Source organism: Hemitrygon akajei, chromosome 1 (genome assembly GCF_048418815.1).
Source record: "Hemitrygon akajei chromosome 1, sHemAka1.3, whole genome shotgun sequence".
Classification (NCBI taxonomy): Eukaryota; Metazoa; Chordata; class Chondrichthyes; order Myliobatiformes; family Dasyatidae; genus Hemitrygon; species Hemitrygon akajei.
Genome location: NC_133124.1, coordinates 114,669,851 through 114,691,531, shown reverse-complemented (window position 1 = coordinate 114,691,531; position 21,681 = coordinate 114,669,851). Strand labels below are relative to the sequence as shown.

At 37.9% G+C, this 21,681-nt stretch overlaps 1 protein-coding gene across 1 annotated transcript; it reads left to right on the top strand.

The window, feature by feature from the left end:
• The first annotated feature begins 686 nt into the window (after nucleotides 1–686).
• Nucleotides 687–21,345, top strand: LOC140730216 (zinc fingers and homeoboxes protein 1-like). Its single transcript, XM_073050375.1, has 3 exons — nucleotides 687–1,662; nucleotides 9,627–12,439; nucleotides 18,961–21,345. The coding sequence occupies exon 2, from the start codon at nucleotides 9,750–9,752 to the stop codon at nucleotides 12,423–12,425; it is 2,676 nt and encodes an 891-aa protein (XP_072906476.1). The 5' UTR covers nucleotides 687–1,662; nucleotides 9,627–9,749; the 3' UTR covers nucleotides 12,426–12,439; nucleotides 18,961–21,345.
• The last annotated feature ends 336 nt before the right edge of the window (nucleotides 21,346–21,681 follow it).

The window sequence follows — 21,681 nt, the reverse complement described above, 5'->3', positions numbered from 1 at the left end:
GTCAGTGGAATGCAGAATGACTGTGGTGGGTAGTTTAAGACCGGAAGGGACAGCCTCAGATTAGAAAGATATCCATTTAGCAGAGATGGGGAAATTTCTTCACCCAGTGAATGGTGAATCTGTGAAATTCATTGCCACAGGTCCATGTGGAGGCCAAGTTACTGGGTGTATTTAAGGAATAGGTTGATAGATTTTTGATTAGTCAGGATATGGGGAGAAGGCAGGAGAATGGGACTGATAGGGAAAATGGATCAGTCATAATGAAATAGAGACTTAATGGGCCAAATGCTCCTATATCATAGTCTCGTACTATCCTACAGCAAACCAAGACAGTTTTATAAAAGGTACGTTTTACAAATTTGATAGAAGTCAACCTACTGAGCATTATCCCTGTGTAATCAATGATTTGTTTTAATTAGACGTTTATAAGTAGGATAATTCACAAGTCAAAAAATACACGTCGCTCTATATACGGATATCTCCATAGTAGTGTAATGAATGACATTTAATGAAAAAGACTCAAAGCACAAGTTATTTAAAAATAACTGCGACAGGTGGGAAACAAGTTCTGGTCTTAAGAATTAATGTACTTAAGACGTTTTAATTTAATATATGGAAGCTCATACGTAGGGCTGTTCATGGTGCCATGAACGTTGGAACAGGTGGTTAAAAACGAGTTGGAATAAATGGGTCCGTCCAGGATGGATGCGATTGGTTCTTGTTTATGATTGCATTAACAACCACGTGGCCGGAATAAAACGCAAGGTTCCCTCCTCGCTGCTCGAGTCCCTGAAGCTGGACGGATTCTTCGCTAAAGGTCCCCGAAACGTTAACCATCGCTCACCATTCACAGACACTGCTCGACACGGAGTTCCTCCAGCATATCGTGATGAGGACAGTGCGCTTCTTACCTCAAAAGGACTATCACCGGAGCTGATCGGCCTGCGGCTGTCGTAAAGAATGGTTTACGGCTGGAATCGTCAGATACGAGCCGATTACGTCAACGCGTCGGGCGTCGTCCCTCTTGATAAAATAAATCGGCGGATTAATTAACCGGGTTGATATCAAACCGTTCGTCGTGAGCCGCTCCAGCCGGCCGGATCCGTTATTTAAAGGGCGAAAGAAGGGGAAGGTGAGGCGGCAAGCGGTGGTATTGGAAGTGCCGCTATTTCCATCGGTATCGGTTCCACTCGACACTGAGGAGCCGGCAGGAGGCCGCAACCCTCTGCTCCCCGTCTCTCCATCCAGCATCGACGCGTCATAGAACCGACTGGCGCTGACCGTTAGGCAATGTGCGGGCCAATCAGTGCTCTCCGCACCGCGCCAGAACCACCAATCAACGCCTTGCCCTGTGCAGCGTGCACCAATCAACATCCTCTGAGCCGTCTCTCGCCCGCGCACACGAATCAGCGTCCTCCCCCTGCGCACCGCTCGGCGTCTTTCTCCCTCCGCGCACGCCAATCAGACGCCCTGCCTCGCGCGTTCAGCTGTCGGCGGAAGACGCACGGGCAGGACAAAAGGGGCCTAGCCGGAGGCGCGCCCCGCTCTTGCCGCCCTCCGCCCACTGCCGACTCCTATTGGTTGGCTGGGGTGGGGTAGGGTGGGAACGGGACTGCGCACGACCCCTGACCTTCCTCCTTCCCTCCCTCCTCCCTCCTTCAGGTGGGTGCCCTGTGTGTTCCCTGCTGCATCATAATACCGCTCAGTATGGAAGCTGCGGGACGGTGCCTTTGGGGGAAGTATCTTTTCTTTGTTTCTTCTCTCTAACTCGTCTTGTAACGACAGTTGTGGAGGATAACGGTGTACAGGGGGCTTAATTTGCCCCAAGTGAGGCAGGTGGTCTTAATTGACCAAAGGGAACTAACATTATGTCATTACAGAGGAATGCCACCAGATTGGGGCATCGCTGTCAGAAATGCATTACAAATCGGCAACTGCAAATCTTTCAAAGCTCTCCTCTCAGGCTTTTGGTGCTGCCGTTTCTAATTCTGGCTTGGTATCAGGTTTTAACGGAACTTGCTTCTGACATAGCACAGTGTGGAAGTCATTGTCTGTAGTTGTCATGTTTGTGTAACGTATTTTGGCATGTCAGCATTAATTAATAAAAGTACCTTGCTGTGTTGTAAAGTTGCCGTGGAGTTTGTTTCTGAATTGTGTTGAAACTTGCTTCTGAACCTTTGGGTGTAAACTAGGAAATAACTGAAACTGTAAAGTCAGAAGTGTTGTGATTGTGGAGGTCCTTTTTGTTTAAGGAGAGAAGAGTAATATTTGGCATCATTTTAAAGTGTAAAATTGCTGCATGTTTTGTTTTATCTCGTTTTCTGAAAGCATGCTTCAATAAACTTTACATGAAAATTTAAATTAGATGCACTTTGTAGCACTGCATTTCTTCATAAACAGGCGTGAATATTAATATGGGTAGATGGTTTTATATGCCCTCATGTCAGTGAATCTTCAAGCTTAAAGGTTCTGAAGATTTTTAACAAATATATACCTACTTAAATTTTCAAAAATGAACTGATATTGGGAAATAAGATGTAATTGCACAAGCAGAGACCATGGTAAGTCCAGAGGAGTATTGCAAACATTTTATCCCTGTATCAACTACTATATGCCAAAATAGACTGCAACTCAGCAGTGAAGTTCCAAAACAGATTTGTTGAAATTTGAATTCCCTTATTTTCTTTCCCAGCTCATCACTCCATATTTTCTGTTTCTATGTTTTCACTCAGTTTCACAATTTTGTCTTCTGCCATAGTAACGTGAGTTTGTTTTGCTTTGCTTGTTCATGCTTTCCATTGTCCCCTCGTAATATTTTTGAAGATTGAAAGTGAGGTTCGTTAAAAGAGGTGGTTTTAAAGGACAGGAATGTTTGCAGGAATCAGCTTGTAGTAACGAGAAAAGCAGGAAAATAGATTTGAGCGAGGGCAAATGGGATCGGCTATGACTGAATAAGAAGCATTAGAAATCAACAAGGATGGGATGTATTTGCAGCTTCATAATGTAGCCTTGAATGAGAACACTTCGATGCAGCAAGGCTGAATGTAAGGGAACTTTTAGTGGAGGATTCATTTAAAAAAAGCTTTGAAAGTGCCTTGAATTTTGTTTGCAAATGATAAATTTGGTAAACTGGAAATGTGGAGAACTAAAGCTACTGTTAATTCAGACTGTTGCTTGAAAATTCCAATGAGCTACCAAGAAACATGCCTTCAAAATACCATCCTGTTATTCATCCTTTTTCTCCTATTTTCTTTAATGTAATCTCTTGAACTAAATGTGCAGAGTTTTACTCCTGCAGATGATTTCAATGATAACTGAGGTGGGTAGTACAGTAGGGACAGATGTGAATCATGGTAATTTGTTTGTCTAGCTGAGATTTTCAGTTACTACTGGTTTTATAGTGCAAAGAAATTCTAGGTTTGAAAGGAAGCCAAAGTTCAGTGAAACCTCACCCATTTTTCAGTGAATCAAAACTTGACCTCCAGCGTAGTGCGGATCCTGACATGGGTTGTGTTTGCTGTGTTTCAACGTGTCTGCATTGTGACCATGTCACTTTCAATATAGCCATGCTCTAATGGTTAAGTCAGCCATTCAGAGGAGAAAATTTGCAGATGCTAGAAATCCAAGTAGCATGCACAAAAGTGAGTCAACGTCTTATCTTTTTCCCCAGTCCTGATGAAGGGTTTTTGCTTGAAACGACGACTGTTTACTCTTTACTATGGATGCTGCCTGGTCTGCTGAGTTCCTTCTGCATTTTGTGTGTGTGTTGCTTTGGTTAACCATTCATTTCTGTTTACGTACGTGCACTTCCTAGGAAGTGAACATGAAATGTAATCATGTTCTCAAAGCATGCTGGGAGCAATTGATTAAGATCCTGTTAGTTTTTTTTAACCTTGTAGTATAGCAGCTGATTTGAACTACTGCTTCAAGACTGATGATCTTCATCAGGCTGAACTTTTTGTTCTTTATAGTATTAATATTTCTACTATAAGTTCAAGAACAGCTTGATACTGAATGGAAACTTTTTAATTCTAGAGGGCAGCAAAGCTTTGAGTTGGCCTCATTTGCATAGATCCATTTTACTCTTACGAATAGAATATCATATGCAATGTGTTATCATTGGGAGTAGGCGCACTGATCACTGCACTCAGAAAAGTGGCTGGAAAGGAGCTTCTGAAGTACTGTTTATTTTCCCCAGAGAAGTCTGAGTCAGAGATGGCCTCAAATATCAATGCACAAGAGATCAGATTGTTCTTCTAATTGTGTTGACTTGTGAATTAAATGCCAAAGGAACTTATTTGAGTCATCCTATAATGAGTTACTACTCTTGTAGTGATACCTAAGCTCAATTTTTAAAAAATCTGCTAGAAACCCTCTTTTTCCCATGTGCTTATCATGAAGTCAGTGGGACTGTAATAAGTAAGTCCCGTGTACAATTTTAACTGCCAGGCCAAGCAAAATTTTCTGTTGTAGTGTTATTATCAATATCAATCCTCTACCTTTTATAATTGGAACTTCATATCCTGCTCTTAGAACTGAGGCTGGAGCTCAATGTTTGCTGGATTTGGGCACTGTGAATGCACAACTTCAGGTATCACACCTCATTCTTAGTTTTGTGGTAGTGGACAAACTCTGCACAAGGCATTCAAAGTCAAATTAACTGCATTTCATTCTGAATTAAAAATAGTGAGTTTTCCTTAATGTCCTTAAAGTTAACATTTTTATCATGATTTTAAAGTAATGAGCACTGCTGATTAGGGAGCTGGGCCATACAGTATTTGATCTGCTAGGGAAAAACTTAACAATTTGTGAGTAATCTGCTTTGGGCTCGAGTTCTCATGACTCACTGGACTGTTATGTTCTTGACCAAAAAATTGAGAAGTAAAGTATTTAAAAGAAAAACATTCTGTTTAAAACTAATGAGTGCATTTTACAGAACAGATTAAAAACAGACATTTTTTTTCTGTTATGGAACTTATCCTGTAGGGTAAAATAAAATTCAATTGTATGGGAAGATTTCAGCTTCACACTACTCTTATACCTGTCTCCATGTAACTTATTGCATGGCTATATTTGAATGTTATTGCTCCAAAATATAATTCAAAGTATTGTGCTGTTATTAGGCTTATGCTGGTGATACATGCACAGATGTAGATGTCATGTTATGCAATCCTCTTGTTGGAGTTGACTATTAATTGTGATTTACATTTATGAGAATTCATTTACTGAAACCTTAGGTAAATTAGAATTAAAATTCATTTGAGCTCAAATTTAATTATTACCTGGGTCAACAAGTCAAATAAAATTTACTTCTGGGTCTAAGTATTTATAGTGAAATGGGTATTGTATTTTTTAATTATTGCAACATAACTCTGAGTGTGCACTTCAGACTATGAATGCATTCTGATAACTTCTCTTTCTTGAAGATGTATTTTTGGAACTAATTTTATGCAAAGGTCCTTTGACGTGTCCATTGCTTTACCACAGCATTCAAAAGAAAAGAGCTGAGGCCGTCATTGAGCACTCTCTGAGGGATAGAGAGATGATTTTCTTTGCTTTCAAAAAAAATGCATGGTCATTAATCTTTCTTGAGCAATGTGTGCATATAACCAGTGCCACCAACGTTGTGGAAGTGTGGGCTGCACATTCCGCAAGCTTTTGCCAGATCATGAACAACAGGCAAGATGTTGGAGGAACTCAGTGGGTCAAGCAGCAACTGTTAAGGGAGAATTACAGTTGGCATTTTGGGTCAAGACCCTTCATCTGAACTGTCTGTGCTTCTCTTTTGTCAGATCGTGAAGCTTGACGTATCTGTCACCTGTCTCCAAAGGTTTTGGAACTCTTACTCTTGATCAATTTTCTAACCTGATACTTCACTCACTATATGGTGCTGAAATACTGTTAGAAGTGTCATCTTTCAAACAATGTTAAACCAAGGCTCAGTTTGCAAAACTAAAAATGCCTATGACTCTGGACTCTCGGAACAGTATTGCAGAGGAACTGCCCATTTGGCCCACAATGTCTGTACTGATTATATTGCCAAAGTAAACTAAATCTTTTCTCCCTGCACATGGTACCCATCCCTCCATTGCCTGTGTATTCAAATATCCAACAGCCTCTTAAGAACCAGTAACGTATCTGCTTCCACCATTACCTTTAGCAGCCTTTTCCAAGCATCTGTTACTCCGTGTATTTTTTTTTAAAAAGCTATTCTCAAAAGTGAAAGCTCTGGTGTCTAAACCACTATTTATTCCTCATCCCACATTACAAGAACAGATTACCTAGTCGTGTCACCTGCCTGATATTTTCTAAAGATATTCACCTTAAAAAGTTAAAGGATTCAGATGTGTGTAATTAAATTGGAGTCGAGTTATTAAGAAACAAAATTGTGAAGTTTTTTTTCTATACAGTTGTAATAATATGAACTTTAACACATTGGCACATTCTGACAATGTGATTAGATTTTCTATCTGCCCAAGTTCTTTCCCGTGATCGTCATACCTAATTTGCATACAAATCGAATATTCACATGTACCATTCCTGCTAGTACATGCCTGATTTTTTTTTAATGGTGCAACCTTTAACTCATGCTTCTTTTGGGATGTATCAGAGGCTGTTGCTTTATGTTAACTTCAAATTCTGATGGACATCTTAATTCCAGATTTATTGAGTTGAATTTAAATTCTGCATCTACTGATGGTGAGATTCAAGCTTCTGTCTTTGGATCAGTGGTCTAAAACTCTAGCTGCTGGCCAACCAACTTAACAGCATAATGTGGTATTGTTATTCCTGTGTGTGTGTGGGTCTGCCCTGTTCAGTCTGTCCTTTTGTGTTTGTGCCTCTCTGTGTGAGTGTGCAGGCATCTTTGTCAAATAGAAGCCATATTTGAAATATGGTAGAAGAATATGGTGCCTGAAAAGAAAGCCTTTCTGTATTTTTATATTGGTTAAAAATAAATTTGTTTTTAGAGAATTGTAAATCAGTAATACTTTTTCATTGTCTGGAATTGCAAATCCAAGTCTGCATGTTACTTAAATTTAGTTAGTGTTGCCCTAAAGGCAGAAACTTGTTCTTTTTTTTTGAAAACCAGATACATTGCAGAGATTCCCACAGGCCCCTCAATTTATGGTAGCAGCCCATGGCATAAGCAAGGTTGGGAACCCCTGATTTAATATGACTTTCTAGTCTTAGCTGTATGTTTAAACCAAAATAGCAGATTTTTAGCTGTAGAACAAATGTCTGTGATCCAGATTGTAGAGTAGGGAATAAAATTTTGAAGCCATGTGATCTGAATAAAATGCTATACGTTATTCACTTCATTGTCAAGTCCCAGTTTTTCAAGACTGCTTCAGCTAGTAAAACCAAGTCTGGTCTCTCCAGCTGATGTTATTATATTATTTAAATTCAATGTCATGTCCTCTTCTCTGAATTTGTAAAATTGGTATTAAAAATAGATGTATTAAAATTGTAATGTTACTTGCATGACATAGCTCAAAAATTCAAAGTAAATTTTTTTTCAAAATACACATATGTAACCATGTACTACCCTGAGATTCATTTTTAAATCTTTATTTAGAGAGACAGAACGGAGTAAGCCTGTCCAGCCCCTTGAGCTATGGCACCCAGGCAACCCCTGACAAACCACATTTAGCCCTAACCTAACCATGGGACAATTTACCTACCTGGTATGTCTTTGGGCTGTGAAAGTAAAGCAGAGTACCCAGGGAAAACCGACACATTTCGTGGGGGAGGATGTGCAGAGGATGCTGGAATTGAACCCCAAGCTGTAATAGTGTCGCACTAACCACTACACTACCATTTATGTGGGTATTCACAGTAAGTACAAAGAAACAATAGAATCCGTGAAAATCCATATACAACAAAGTCACACAAAAGTTTATATCCATTTTATTATTTTAATGTCAGTATATTTAGCACCAAATGTTCATGAATTCTGATTTTACTAATAGACATAACCATCGTGAGGTTGAGAATAATTTTGTATTGGGGTAAGTTCTGATTGGAAGATAATTGGTTCATTGATTACTTTGTTCTGCAGCTTTTGTCATTAAGTTTTCATTAAAACAAAAATATTTTCCTGAACTTGTTTTTTTCCATGAGTGATAATTTAGCTAGGATATAGATTTTTGACAACTGGCTTTCTGATGCTATGATCTACAAGTACCTGGGTGTGCACCTGGATGACAGACTTGAGTGAAGCACCAACATAGAGGCTGTGTACAAGAAGGGCCAGCGTTACCTCTATTTTCTCAGGAGACTGAGGTCCTTTGGAGTGTGCAGGTCTCTTCTTCACATACTCTACCAGTCTGTTGTCACCAGTACGGTATCTATGTGGTGGTGCCTCGTGTATTTTTAGTTTTATTTTAAATTGAGGGCTTCTGCAGAGTGAGTTCCAAATTCCCACCACTGTCGCTGGGGGAAACTATTACTTGTCAACACTCCGCTAATCTTTGTCTATTTTATTCCTTTAATGCATACTTAACTACCAAGATCCACATTAATTGGCCTTTAGAAAGTTGGTTGTGGGTTATCAATTTGAACTGCAGCAGTCTTTCCAGTGCTCCCACACAGCTATTGAGTAGTGTTTCAAGGTTTAGACCTAGCTTCCATGAAAAATAATTATATTTTTTACATTAGTATAAGTCTGACTTGGATTGAAATCTGCACGTGGTAGTGCTTCTGTTTGCTACTAACTTTGTCCTTCATCTAGTAGTGGTCATGGGTTCAGTCAGAGTTGGCTTGGCAAAAATTGTTTTACATTTTATAATGTACATATGGCTGTACATATGAATGGATAGAGCTACCTGTCTTCAATTATGTTATGTTATAAGAGATGGTCATCCTGGCAAGGATTCCCTCATACTCCCTTTTCTTGCTTTTATGCATTCTAGGGAATTGAAGAGTGAGATTGATGCCATAGGATAAACTGCCTCTTATCTGCAACAATATTTGGATTTTTTTCTTAAAAGTATAAAATGATGAAAACACTTGTGGAAGGCTGAGCAACATCTGTGGAAGGAAAGTCAATGTTTCAGCTCCAGGGCCCTTCATCAGAAAAGCATGAAAGAGTATCCGTTTCTCCTTCCACAGATGCTACATTACCTCCAGAATGTTTCCAATAATTGTTTTTATTTTGGATTTACGGCTTCTGCAATTATTTTGATTTTCAGCCACCAGTGTTTGTGATTTGCTCAACTTTTTTTTGATCAATGTGACACACAGTATTGATTTGTACTACCATTGAACATCAAAGGAAGTGGCTAGACTTTCCATTTCGAGATCATCATTGCCTTCCACTTTCATATTGGAAGTGCTGTTTACCACTTCCCAGCCTATGCCTGAATACTATCCACGTCTTGCTGCATGTAGTCTTGACCTGCTCTTTTTGTGAGGCATTCTAATTAGAATTGAATATATATAAGGTGAAATTGGTCTATTTATATAGTTAAGTGTGTGGCTTTTGCTGTCTTGCTTTAGAAACTCTGCTCACATCGGGGTCAGTGTTCTTTATTTAGTTAATGCTCCAGTGATGCTTATTAAATAATGTTGAGAAGTAAGTAGCTTTTGTAGTCCTGAAGTAACATTTAATTATTTTTTATATATAGATGAATGCACTGTGATAGAACTACTGCCTTCAGGGTGGAACCTAAGAGATAAGCCTGAAGATAGATCAACCTGCAGTGGCATTGACATTTTCTGAGAAACCAATCTACTTTTCACCACTGACCATGGCCAGCAAAAGGAAGTCTAAAATTCCTTGTATGGTCCCTGCAAACGAAAGTCTGGACCAGAACCAAGATCTGGATATGATTACACATGATGATGATCTTCCTCCAGATATTTCTGATGAGAGTTTGACAGCAGATGGTGCTGTAGTTGATGATGAGACTATTTCAGAAAAGGAAATACAAGATAATCAAATCAAGAAACTAGAAGGAGGCTATGAATGTAAATATTGTACTTTTGAAACCCAGGACTTAAATAAATTTACAGTACATGTTGACTCAAAGCACCCAAATGTTATTCTCAATCCATCCTACTTCTGCGTGGAATGTAATTTTATGACCAAAAAATATGATACTCTTAATGACCATAATGCTAGATATCATTCAGGTGAAATAAATTTTAAACTTAAAATGGTGAAGCACAATAATCAAACTGTCTTTGAACAGACTGTTGAAGAATGCAACAGTAATGGGATTCCTACAAATGAAGATCTGGCAGAAAACACTGAAGCTGCTTTAACAGGAATATCAATGAGTAAGACACCAATCATGAAGATAAAAAATAAAACTGAGACCAAAAGAATCTCTCTGTCTCCAAGTTTGGTGGATGAATTCGCTGCTAGACAAGAAAACCATGATGAATCTGTGGGAGGCAACTCAGTCTTGGGATCTACCAGTACCAGTGGACTTTGCATTAATCAAGAAACAAATGGTGTAATAATTGATTCAGCAGGTATGAGTCAATTAATACCACCTCCAAATTCTAATTTAATTCCAAAAGTTATGATTCCTTTAAACAGCATTCCAACATATAACACTAATATGGATGTAAATACTCACCTAGTGAACTCCTTCAACAAATTCCCCTATCCTACACGTTCAGAAGTTGTAACACTAAAAACTCAGACAAAATATACAGAGGAACAAATTAAAATCTGGTTCACTGCTCAACGGCTTAAACATGGTATCAGCTGGACCCCAGAGGAGGTGGAAGATGCCAAAAAAAAACTGTTTAATGGAACTGTGCACACTATACCACAAACAATTACAGTCATACCAGCACAGATTTCAACATCTAATGGATTGCAGCAAATCCTCCAGCCTTGTCAGATAGTTGGTCAGCCAGGCATTGTCTTGGCACAAGTTACCAGTACAAATGTGGTTGCTGGGAATTCTCCTGTCACTGTCACTGTTGCTGGAGTTACAAATCAAATGCAGTGGCCAAAACGCAGAACACAGGTAAGTGAGGTAGGTCCTGAAGCAAAAAGGCCAAACAACTTGCAGCTTCCTCAACTTGCTTCACAAGGAGGTTCCCTTAATTCTGCCTCGGGCACTGATCCCTACAGTGTCCGCCTCAAAAAGACAAAAGAGCAACTGACAGAGCTGAAGGCCAGCTTTAATAGAAATGCATTTCCCAGCGATGCAGAGATTGCTAGAATTATACAAGTAACAGGTCTCTCAAGAGGTGACATCAAGAAGTGGTTCAGCGACACAAGGTATAATCACAGGAATTCAAAAAGTAATCAAAGCATTAACGTTGCTGAAGTCAGCAACACCATAATTTTGGATTCGGGTGATGACACAGCTTCTGAATCCCTTGTAATAAATCAGCAGCGCAAACATGGGTGGCACGCCTTCCCGGATTTTACTCCTCAGAAGTTTAAGGAGAAAAGTACAGAGCAGCTTCAAATCCTTGAAGAAAGCTTTCTTTCTAATCCATTTCCCACCGATGATGAGATTAACAAGCTAAGGACTGACACAAAACTCACCAGGCGAGAGATTGATGTCTGGTTTTGTGAGAGAAGAAAAGTTAAATATTCAGAAGATAAAAATGAGAGTGGAAAAGGAATCGATGGGGAAGTTGAAGTCAAGCATAAGGACTCTGAAGAAGGGCGCACCAAATCACATTATGGGCAAGTTCATGCTACGTCCTTGGCTAGTGGCTTAGCAATACCAAAAGTAATGTCTGGTGCTGCTAGTAGACTGTATAAGAAAACTCCAGAGCAGCTACATTTGCTTAAAAGTGCATTTGTCCGCACACAATGGCCATCCCCTGAGGAATATGACCAATTAGCTGCAGACAGTGGACTGGCCAGAACTGATATAGTAAGTTGGTTTGGAGATACAAGGTATGCTTGGAAAAATGGTAACTTGAAATGGTACTATTATTATCAAAGTGGTAATGTGGACAGTCAAAATGGACAAACCCACATTTCCTTCAGAAAGTATAAAGGTAGAGGTAGATCAAGAGGTAGACCACGAGGAAGAGGAAGATACAGAGGAAATGGAAGGTCTCACAATTGGAGTGAAACAACATCGAACAAAACATCTTTGGGACTTGCTGCTTCAGGTCAAAATGTACTTGAGCAATACTATTTGAAACACAAATATTTAAATGAAGAGGACCTTGATGATCTTGTGGCAAGATCACATATGAGTTATGAAAGCATCAGGGGATGGTTTGTACAAAGGCAAACAGAAGGTGTTGTTTCAGAGAGCAATAACTCAGATGGACAATACCCTGGTGAAGATGAGAAAAATGAGCCACTTGAAGAGGATGAAGATTGGGCTGCTGAAGAAAATGAAGATGATGCCTCTGATGGAAGTGGCAGCAGTGACGTGTGGAAACCTCCTTCACAAAAGCGAAATGAAGTAACGGAAGCAGATGATGAATTCTAAGTAACCTATAAAATGTAAGTAGTAGAGATAACCTTTTACATTTGCTTCCAAGCATTATCAAACCATAATTGGGAAATAGTACATCAACATTGAGGAACTCAGCAGGTCAGGCAGTATCAGTCGAGTGGAATAAACAGTTGATGTTTATAAAGACCCTCTATTGGGACCCATCCATTTCCTTCCATAGATGCTGTCTGACTTGCCAAGTTCCTACAGCATTTTGTGTGTGTTGTTCAAGATTTTCAGCATCTGCAGAATCTCTTGTATTTATCAACATGGTAGAGTTTGATTTTAGCAACTTCAGGTGAATTATTAGAATTGTCTACTCTAATGGTGTGTTTAATCAGTTTAGCAGATCTACATAGAGAAAGGAAAATTCTTGTTTGACAATGGAATAATATGTCTTTTGATGGTAGCCCATTGATTGTACCAAAGTGTGGCTGATGTAGAGGGTATATCTTGCCTATTTTATGGTTCTATACCATTAGTTTGAGGTGATATTCATAATTTCAATCCACTTTAATATCTTGCAGGATTATATTTTGTTTCATACATTTGATTTTTTTAAACTGTTCATTCCTGAAATTATTAGATATTTCCATTCAGTGTATGAAAGTGTATGTAATTAATTATGCTACAGTGTATAATTTTGATTTTGTATTTTATTGGGCTATGTATCAAGATTTTGATATATATAGTACTTTAATAGTACCTGGACTAATGGGGAACCTCTGTAGTAATTCTAATCATAAGTAAATATTTTAATATCTATTTTAAAAATTGATTTAAATATTAGTTATTCAAGTCACTTAATTGCTCACTATTTTGAGTTAATTTTAATTCTGTTAAATCCTCAGTTTTATTCTTAATTGATTATTTGGAAAATTGATTTATAATGTTTTAGCTGTTGACTTCAAACCAGTCAAAATAGTTATAGTTAATGCACTTGTGAAACACAAAGTAGATTTTGAAAATGTTTATCCAATTCCACTCGTTGAATGCTGAAGTTGGATTTTTTGTGTCTTTAAGTTGGTTAAATATTTAATGCAGATGATACCAAGATAGGTGGCGTTGTGGATAATGAAGTAGTTCTTCAAAGCTTGCAGAGAGACTTAAGCCAGTTAGAAGAGTGGGCTGAAAGATGACAGATGGAGTTTAATGCTGATAAGTGTGAGGTGCTACCTTTTGGTAGGACTAATCAAAATAGGACATACATTGTAAATGGTAGGGCATTGAGGAATGCAGTAGAACAGAGTGATCTAGGAATAATGGTGCATAGTTCCCTGAAGGTGGAATCTCATGTGGATAGGGTAGTGAAGAAAGCTTTTGGTATGCTGGCCTTTATAAATCAGAGCATTGAGTATAGGAGTTGGGATGTAATGTTAAAATTGTACAAGGCATTGGTGAGGCTAAATTTGGAGTATTGTGTCACTGAATTATAGGGAAGATGTCAACAAAATAGAAAGTACAGAGAGGAGATTTACTAGAATGTTACCTGGGTTTCAGCACCTAAGTTACAGAGAAAGGTTGAACAAGTTAGGTCTTTATTCTTTGGAGTGCAGAATGTTGAGGGGGACTGGTAGAGGTATTTAAAATTATGAGGGGGATAGATAGAGTTGACGTAGATAGGCTTTTTCCATTGAGAGTAGGGGAGATTCAAACAGGAGGACATGAGCTGAGAGTTAAGGGGCAAAAGTTTAGAGGTAACACGAGGGGGAACTTCTTTACTCATAGAGTGATAGCTGTGTGGAACAAGCTTCCAGTAGAAGTGGTAGAAGCAGGTTCGATTTTGTCATTTTTTTAAAAAAATGGATAGGTATATGGACAGGAAAGGAATGGGTTATGGGCTGAATACAGGTAGGTGGGACTAGGTGAGAGTAAGCATTTGGCACGGACTAGAAGGGCCGAGATGGCCTGCTTCCATGCTGTAATTGTTATATGGTTATATGGTTAATTGGTTCTTCTCTGTTGAGAATTAAAAATGAGCTGCCAGGTAAAATGCCTCCTATTTTACCTGGGTGGTCTACAACCTAATGGCACGAACATTGAATTTTCCCATTCCAGGTAAACCTTATTTCCGATATTCCCTTCTTTCTCTCCTTTTAATCCATTTCTTGTTTATGGAAAACCCTTTACATCTATGTCAGTCTCTTTTTATAGACGGGTGGGTGGGCCTTTCTGGAAATGCTCTTGACGAGTTTCAACAAAATTGTTATGGGTGTAATTTTAACTTTATATGGTTATACTATAATTTGTATGCATATACAATAGATTTGGGTTAATTGGGACACATCAGGACCAGTACTTTTTTCCCTAATTAGCTGAAGTTTCGTAGAAATGGCTAAAAACCTATTTAAAAAAATCACACTACTATTCAATTGAGTAACAAGTTAAGTATTAAATACATAAATTATTGACACTACTACAGTACTGTAAAACTGAATTTGTTCCTAATTGACATCGAAGGAATTCATCCAATGAACCTAGAGTCCTCACCACCCAGGCCATGCTCTTTTCTCACTGCTGCCATCAGGTAAAGGTGCAAGTGCCTCAAGAACAGTTACTACCCCTCAACCATCAGGCTTGTCAAAAGGAATAACTACACTTATTCTACTTCTGGTGCTATCACAACTGATGGTCTCACTTTAAGGACTCTTTATCTTGTTAGTTCATGCTTGTTATTTATTGTTATTTATATTTGCACATTGTTAATTGATCTTTACAGTTACTGTTCTATAGATTTTCTAAGATATTCACAGAAAAAGAATGGTGGGTTGTATGTACTCTGATAATAAATTTTACTGTGAACTTAATACATTCATACAATGCTACCGACAATTGCATCCTCCAAATCTTCTTTTTCAATGGAAGATTCAAAATGATTGTCAATGCCTTCAAATTCTTTGTAATTCCTAATTTGTTCAAATAGTGCAACCGTTTCATTTTCACCTCTGGCTGTTTTTGGCTGCTCCAAGCCTGTATGCTTGAAACTGCAGTGAGCATGACAGTTCTGAATTGTCTTACTGCTTATTTCTTGCCAACTATCAGTGACAGTTTTCTTTCTACTAGATGAGCTGTCAACAGCTGAGTCCCATCTGCCCGATGCAATTGATTTTAAGGTGCCAGTAACCCATCTTTGCCCCTTCTCCTGTCAGTAGAAAAGGTTCAGTTGGGCTTGGAAGCTAAGTCACACGTGAAGGCCAGGAGCTGGACTTGGTCATCAGAGGCTATTTGAGATGCACACCATTGGGAGCATTCAATAGGTAGAGAGCTTATGCCCGCTACCCCCTCAGGCTATGTCAGCCTTAAAAAAGAACTGATTTCCTTGTGGCTATATCCAGTCATGTGGAAGGCTTCAGGGTAAATACAGAGGAAAAATTTAGAGTTGGAGTCCCTGAGACAGACCTACATTGAGTTCAACGTCGCTGGTGCCAACCTATATCGGTCTCTGCCATTCCTTTGGATCTATCAGCTGTTCTATATTGTACTGCCCTGGCTTGCGTATCAAGATAGCTAGGATGCAGCATCTGTAGTCGACCCTGACCAATGTCAATGTCAATGGCCTTGTCAATGACAAAAATCACCTCTTTTTGAACACAAATGCGCACATCTGACTCTATTTAAAAACTGTTCACTCTGAGCATGGTGGTGTGTCTAATGGTTAGACAAGTGCAGCATCTGAAGGTAGTTAGAAACGGTTCAACAACAGCCTCCTGTCACAATTAGGTGACATAGTGTCCCAAATAAACAGAATCTCAGCTGTTTTCTTGATTACTTTTTATTAACTGACTCTCAATAAACTGGAATCCACTGTATTTTTTTAGAATTTTGTTTGTAATTAAATGATCTAAATTCATAATTTGTATATTGAATCCATTAACACTTGGTTGTATATTTCAAAATTTCAACAGTCATAGAGCATTACAGCGTAGGAACAGACCCTTCAGCCCATTTAATCCAATCTAAATTGTTATGCCTAGCCCATGGACCGTAGCCCTCCATAACCCTTCTATCCATGTATTTGTTATTTATTTGAAGATAGTGTGGAACAAGCCTAACAAGTCGCACTTCCCAGCAACCTAGCCTAATCTCAGGATAATTTATAGTGACCTACTAACCTGCTAACTGGTACATCTCTGGACTGCAAAAGGAAACTGGAGCACCCAGAGTAAACCATAGGATTGTGAGGAGAATTTACAAACTCCTTACAGATGGTATCTGAATTGGACTCTGTACTCTGAAGCCCTGAGCTGTAATGGTGTTGCTCTAACTGCTACCATGACACTGTGTACTTTATCCAATCTTAAATGTTGAAATTGAACCTACATCCACCACTTTCTGCGGTTGCTCATTCTACATGTGCATCACCATCTGAGTGGAAAAAGTTCTCCCTCTAGTTCTCTTAAATATTTCACCTTTCACTCTTAATTTGTGACCTCTAGATCTAGACTCACCCACCTCAGTGGAAAAATCCGACTTGCATTAACCCTATTTATTCCCCTCATAATTTTGTATATCTCTATCAAGCCTCCCCTTATTCACCTATGCCCCAGGGAATAAAGTCCTAACCTATTTAACCTTTCCCTATAACTAAAGTCCTCAAATCCCGACAACATTCTTGTAAATTTTCTCTTTATTCTTCCAATCTTATTGATACCTTTTGCTGTTGGTAGGTGCTCCGTACACAATACTTCAAATTTGGTGTCACCAGTGTTAAGCACAGGAGTTGGGATGTTATGTTGAAATTGTACACAATTTCAACATAACATTCCAACTCCTGTGCTTAAAACTTTGATTTGTGAAGGCCATTATGCCAAAAGCTCTCTTTACAACACTATCCACCTTCTTTCAAAAAATTACGGATCTGTATTCCCAGATCCCTCTGTTCTACCAGACTCCTCAGTGCTCTACTGTTCACTGTGGCAAATTCCATCTGCCATTTTTCAACTCATTCTTCCACTGGTCCAGGTCCCACCGCAAGTTTTGATAGCTTTCCTCTCAGTCCACTAGACCCCCAAATCTTGGTGCCATCCACGCATTTGTTGATCCAGTTTACCACATTATCATTCATTTAGTTGATATAGATGACATACAACAAGGGACCCTGCACTGATCCCTATGTCACACCACTAATAGCAAGCCTCCAGTTTGAGCGGCTACCATCCACTACTACTCTCTGGCTTCTCCTGTGAAGTTGGTATCAAATACAATGACCAATCATGTCCTGAATGCCAAGCGACCGAACTGCCTTGACCAGCCTCCCATGTGGGACTTTGTCAAAGGGCTAGCTGAAGTCCATATTAGACAACATCCATTCCTTCATCAACTTTCTTGGTAATCGCTTTAAATATTCAATAAGATTGGTTAGAGACAACCTACCATAGAGAAAGCCATATTGGCTATCTCTAGTCATTCCCTGTATATCCAAATACTTGTATCCAGTCCCTTGGAATACTTTCCAGTGATTTACCCACTACTGTTGTCAGACTCTCCGGCCTATAATTTCCTGGCTTATTCTTAGAGCCTTTCCTGAAATATAGACAATCCATTAGTTCTAAACACGACTTAAATATAAATGATGACAGCTGTCATTGTCAAAAGTCTTCATATTGAAAGGTCTTTATAAGAAATTGAGGTCAAATATTTTAAAAGGAGAGTATTTTCAAAAATATCTGAATTTTTAAAAATTGGATATGGCAGAAAATCCACAATTTGACAGTTTTATTTTAAAGCTTGGAGGCAACTTTCTATGTGCATGTTCTTGCAACATAATGTAAACTGAATGAATACAAATTCATTTGTGTACCTTTGTTTTCATTATCAGTTCTTACACTGGAATGGATCTTGTCTTGAGTTCTCCCTTGAAATATAGATGTTTGCTGTCTTAAAATTGCATCACTGTGGTGAGAGCTCTGGTCTTCTAGAATGTATGGGTGCACCAAATTCATCAGGTGCTCTAAAGTATTTTATTTGTTTAGGCTTGTAGTTTGACTGTGACGTTGTAAAAGTTTGTGTTTTTCTATTCCTGCCTAGTATTTTACTGAAATAACTTCTTCATCTGCTCAATGCTACAATTGTGGCTTTAACATTGCCTTCTCTTCCCATTTGAAAGAGTCTCAAGGGTCTGCAGGTTATGTAATTGTGCATATTAATTATGTAGAACCATCCTAATTGACATGTGGATTCAGTTTATTGCTGTATCTTTCTGTATTTTTTATCTTGTATTTCTTTGTCTCTTAGTGATAGAAAGGAATTAGTTTTTAAACGCTTGTAATAACACAGATGAACCAAAATGGCCACAAATGTACTTGGGTTGATTAAATGGAAAGAAAAAATATATAATGGTGGGAATTTTTGATAGCAAAGTAAAATAGTCTGTTCCATTAAATATCTTTATATCTACAAAATTGAATATTTAGATTGATATTTATAACCTGCAACAATCTTGAAACAGTGTGGAACAGCTACTGAATCAGCAGGGGAGCTTTAGAAGACAGTTTATATATTTCCTAATAGGCTTACTTTTATTCCTTAGGAACAGCAAATATGTGGAAGTCTTCAGTGGACACTTGGGATAAAGAACCAATTCAGAGAATCCGCAATTATGGTTATCTTCTTTGAGCTGCAAGATTATGTCCATAAAGAAATATCCATGCACAACACATTTTATTTCTCAGTAAAGTAAAGGCTTTTTAAAATCACTTCCACATTGCCAAAGTTTTATTACTGCAGCAAAAAGGACTTTTGTACATAGCTATTGTTATGGGTCAGATTTGTACAGTTTGGGATTTTACTACCTTTTTACTGAGGTTTAATTTTTTGAGATATCTTTGAGCACAATTTTTCTTTAGATTTGGCTACCATATTTTTCTCATGCAGGCTCTTGACATTGTCCGCATAGTTTGCCACTGTGATACAGTAATTTGCCTTCCTCAGATACTGGCAGTGCAAGTAAATCTTGAGCAATCAAATTATATTTCAGCATTTATTTAAAATGCTGATAACTGCTTGCCAGTAAAGAAGTATAAACTCCTATATTTGTGACTTAATTATGCATGGTGCATTTATATATGCATTGGTAAAATCACCTGATTAATTTTATGATTTAATCTTTCATAGCTACTTGAATTGACACTTATTGTAGGTGTAGATAAAACCAGCAGAATTGTTTTCCATAATTACTTTCTTCAGAAGCCATATTCCATTTGCTAGTATTTTTCAGTATCTTCTGCAAGTCATTTTGTATGCTGAAATTAGGAAAATGCTGCTTCTATATATACAGTACTACATTTATATAATATATATAGTATTTAAATATTATAAACATTAAGGGGGTTGCAAACTGTGGTTTGAAGAAAATCAATGTCCAGTTCTAATTTTTCACGCTATTTATTGTATTTTTGAGTATGTGTACTGTGAGAATAAACATTCAAGTTGATTAGTATGCTTTTATTTTTAGTTAGCAATTCAGCACCATAGTTGTTTGCAGTTAGTTTTACTTGTGAAAAAGTGACCAGTTGTGCTCATTCATTTTATTACTTATAGTTTAGATTACTTTCTGAAAGTTTTATGAAAACTATAAAGCACTAATGGTGAATTAACCCAGTCAATATGTACTTAGTTTTAGATACTTTCTACTTCTATAGAAAATGTTGATCTCAATACAGATTTTAATCATGGTTACAGTAATGGCTGGTGACTGCACAGTTTTATTATGCAAAAGGAATTTTGCATGGTTATTATACAAGTACTGTATACTAGATTCTTCAATTTGATCATTATTAGATTATAACTTTGGCTGTCTAACTTCCATTGGCACACTCAAGTCATAGAAGTATTTGGACTTGTATTAGTAATTCCCAAAAGCAATTTAAGTTTTTCCCCTTGACAGTTTTGAATACTTAAGAAAGATTATGCATAATATGATGTCTAAATTTTCCATAAAAATGGACATTATCTTGGTCAAGTTTTGAAGTTTAAAGTACACAAACAGCATGTTAGTATTTAAATTTGGCAAAGACTTATTGTTATACATTACTGTGCAGCTTGTTTATCCAAAAACCTTTGGGAAATACTAACTTGTTAGGCCAATGCTCATTCTGGCTTGCAAGTGCTGCAGGTTTTAATTTGCACAGACCTAGTCATCTTAAAGATACGTTTTTAAAGATGTTAACAATGATCACTGTAATAATGAATGATTTGCAAGATAAGTAGACCCATGCAGTGTTCTTCAAAATGGAACTCGAAATGGTACTACTATCTCCTATCAAAATTGTAGAAAAATAATTAAGCATCTTTAAGACCCAGAGATACATTTTTAATCAAAAATTTAGAAGCCTTAATACATCACATTCAGTATTTTTCTAGGATACTATAGTAGTAATGACATCTTTTTGCCATGTAATCCAATGGCTTGGGTTGGATTGCCTATGGCATTGGTTACATGCCTTGTAGAACTCTTATTGCCATTAACAGGTGAACCTTGCACCCTGATTTAAAGTTTAAAAATCAAATCTTAAAAGTACATTCACATTTGCCCTTCTTTTGGGTTTGCACTGTAATCTTTTTGTTCAGCCATTGCCTCTGTAATACTTGTGTAAAAGATGATCTGAAAAGAATTTTAATGTTTTTAAGAATATCTGTGACTATCCAATCAGCCAGCATTGTGAGCAGTTTCCAAGTAACAGCACATTATAAGGGTTTGAGGAAATTTTGTATAGGCTTTTTTTTTTTGAACATTTTATCTGTTGTATTGCCACATTTTGTTTTTAAATTGAGATCTGTTTAGTGCTCTACTGCAGTTCTGTCTTGAAGGTTGCGTTTGTAGATCTGATGTTATTTTCCATTGACTACAATGCAATGATTGTAATATGTGAATATAACGCATTTCAAAATAAACCTCCATTCTGTGATTTATAAAGTTGGGTTTTGTGCTACTTTCTGTGTGACTGTGGCAGAAATTAGTTTTTATTACTATACACTTGTATGTCTTCACTGACTAATGTGCAGTTGGTGGAAAATGTTTGAAATTATATATATCTGGGTGAGTGTCCCCTTACCTTTGTTAGTATTTAAACAGTTACATTTTTCCCAAAACACTAAATCTGCATGACCAAGGAGATGGAATGAGCTTGCAAATATGTGCCAAAGCTTAAAGTGGGGGTGGGGGGGGGGGGGGGTGGAGAGAGAGAGAGAGAGAGAGCATATGCATGCCTGAGACTGAGTGAAGATGGTTTTCTCCAAATCTGCCTTTTCA

Coding starts and splice junctions, on each gene's coding strand:
- LOC140730216 (XM_073050375.1), top strand. CDS start 9,750: ATGGCCAGCAAAAGGAAGTCTAAAATTCCTTGTATGGTCCCTGCAAAC.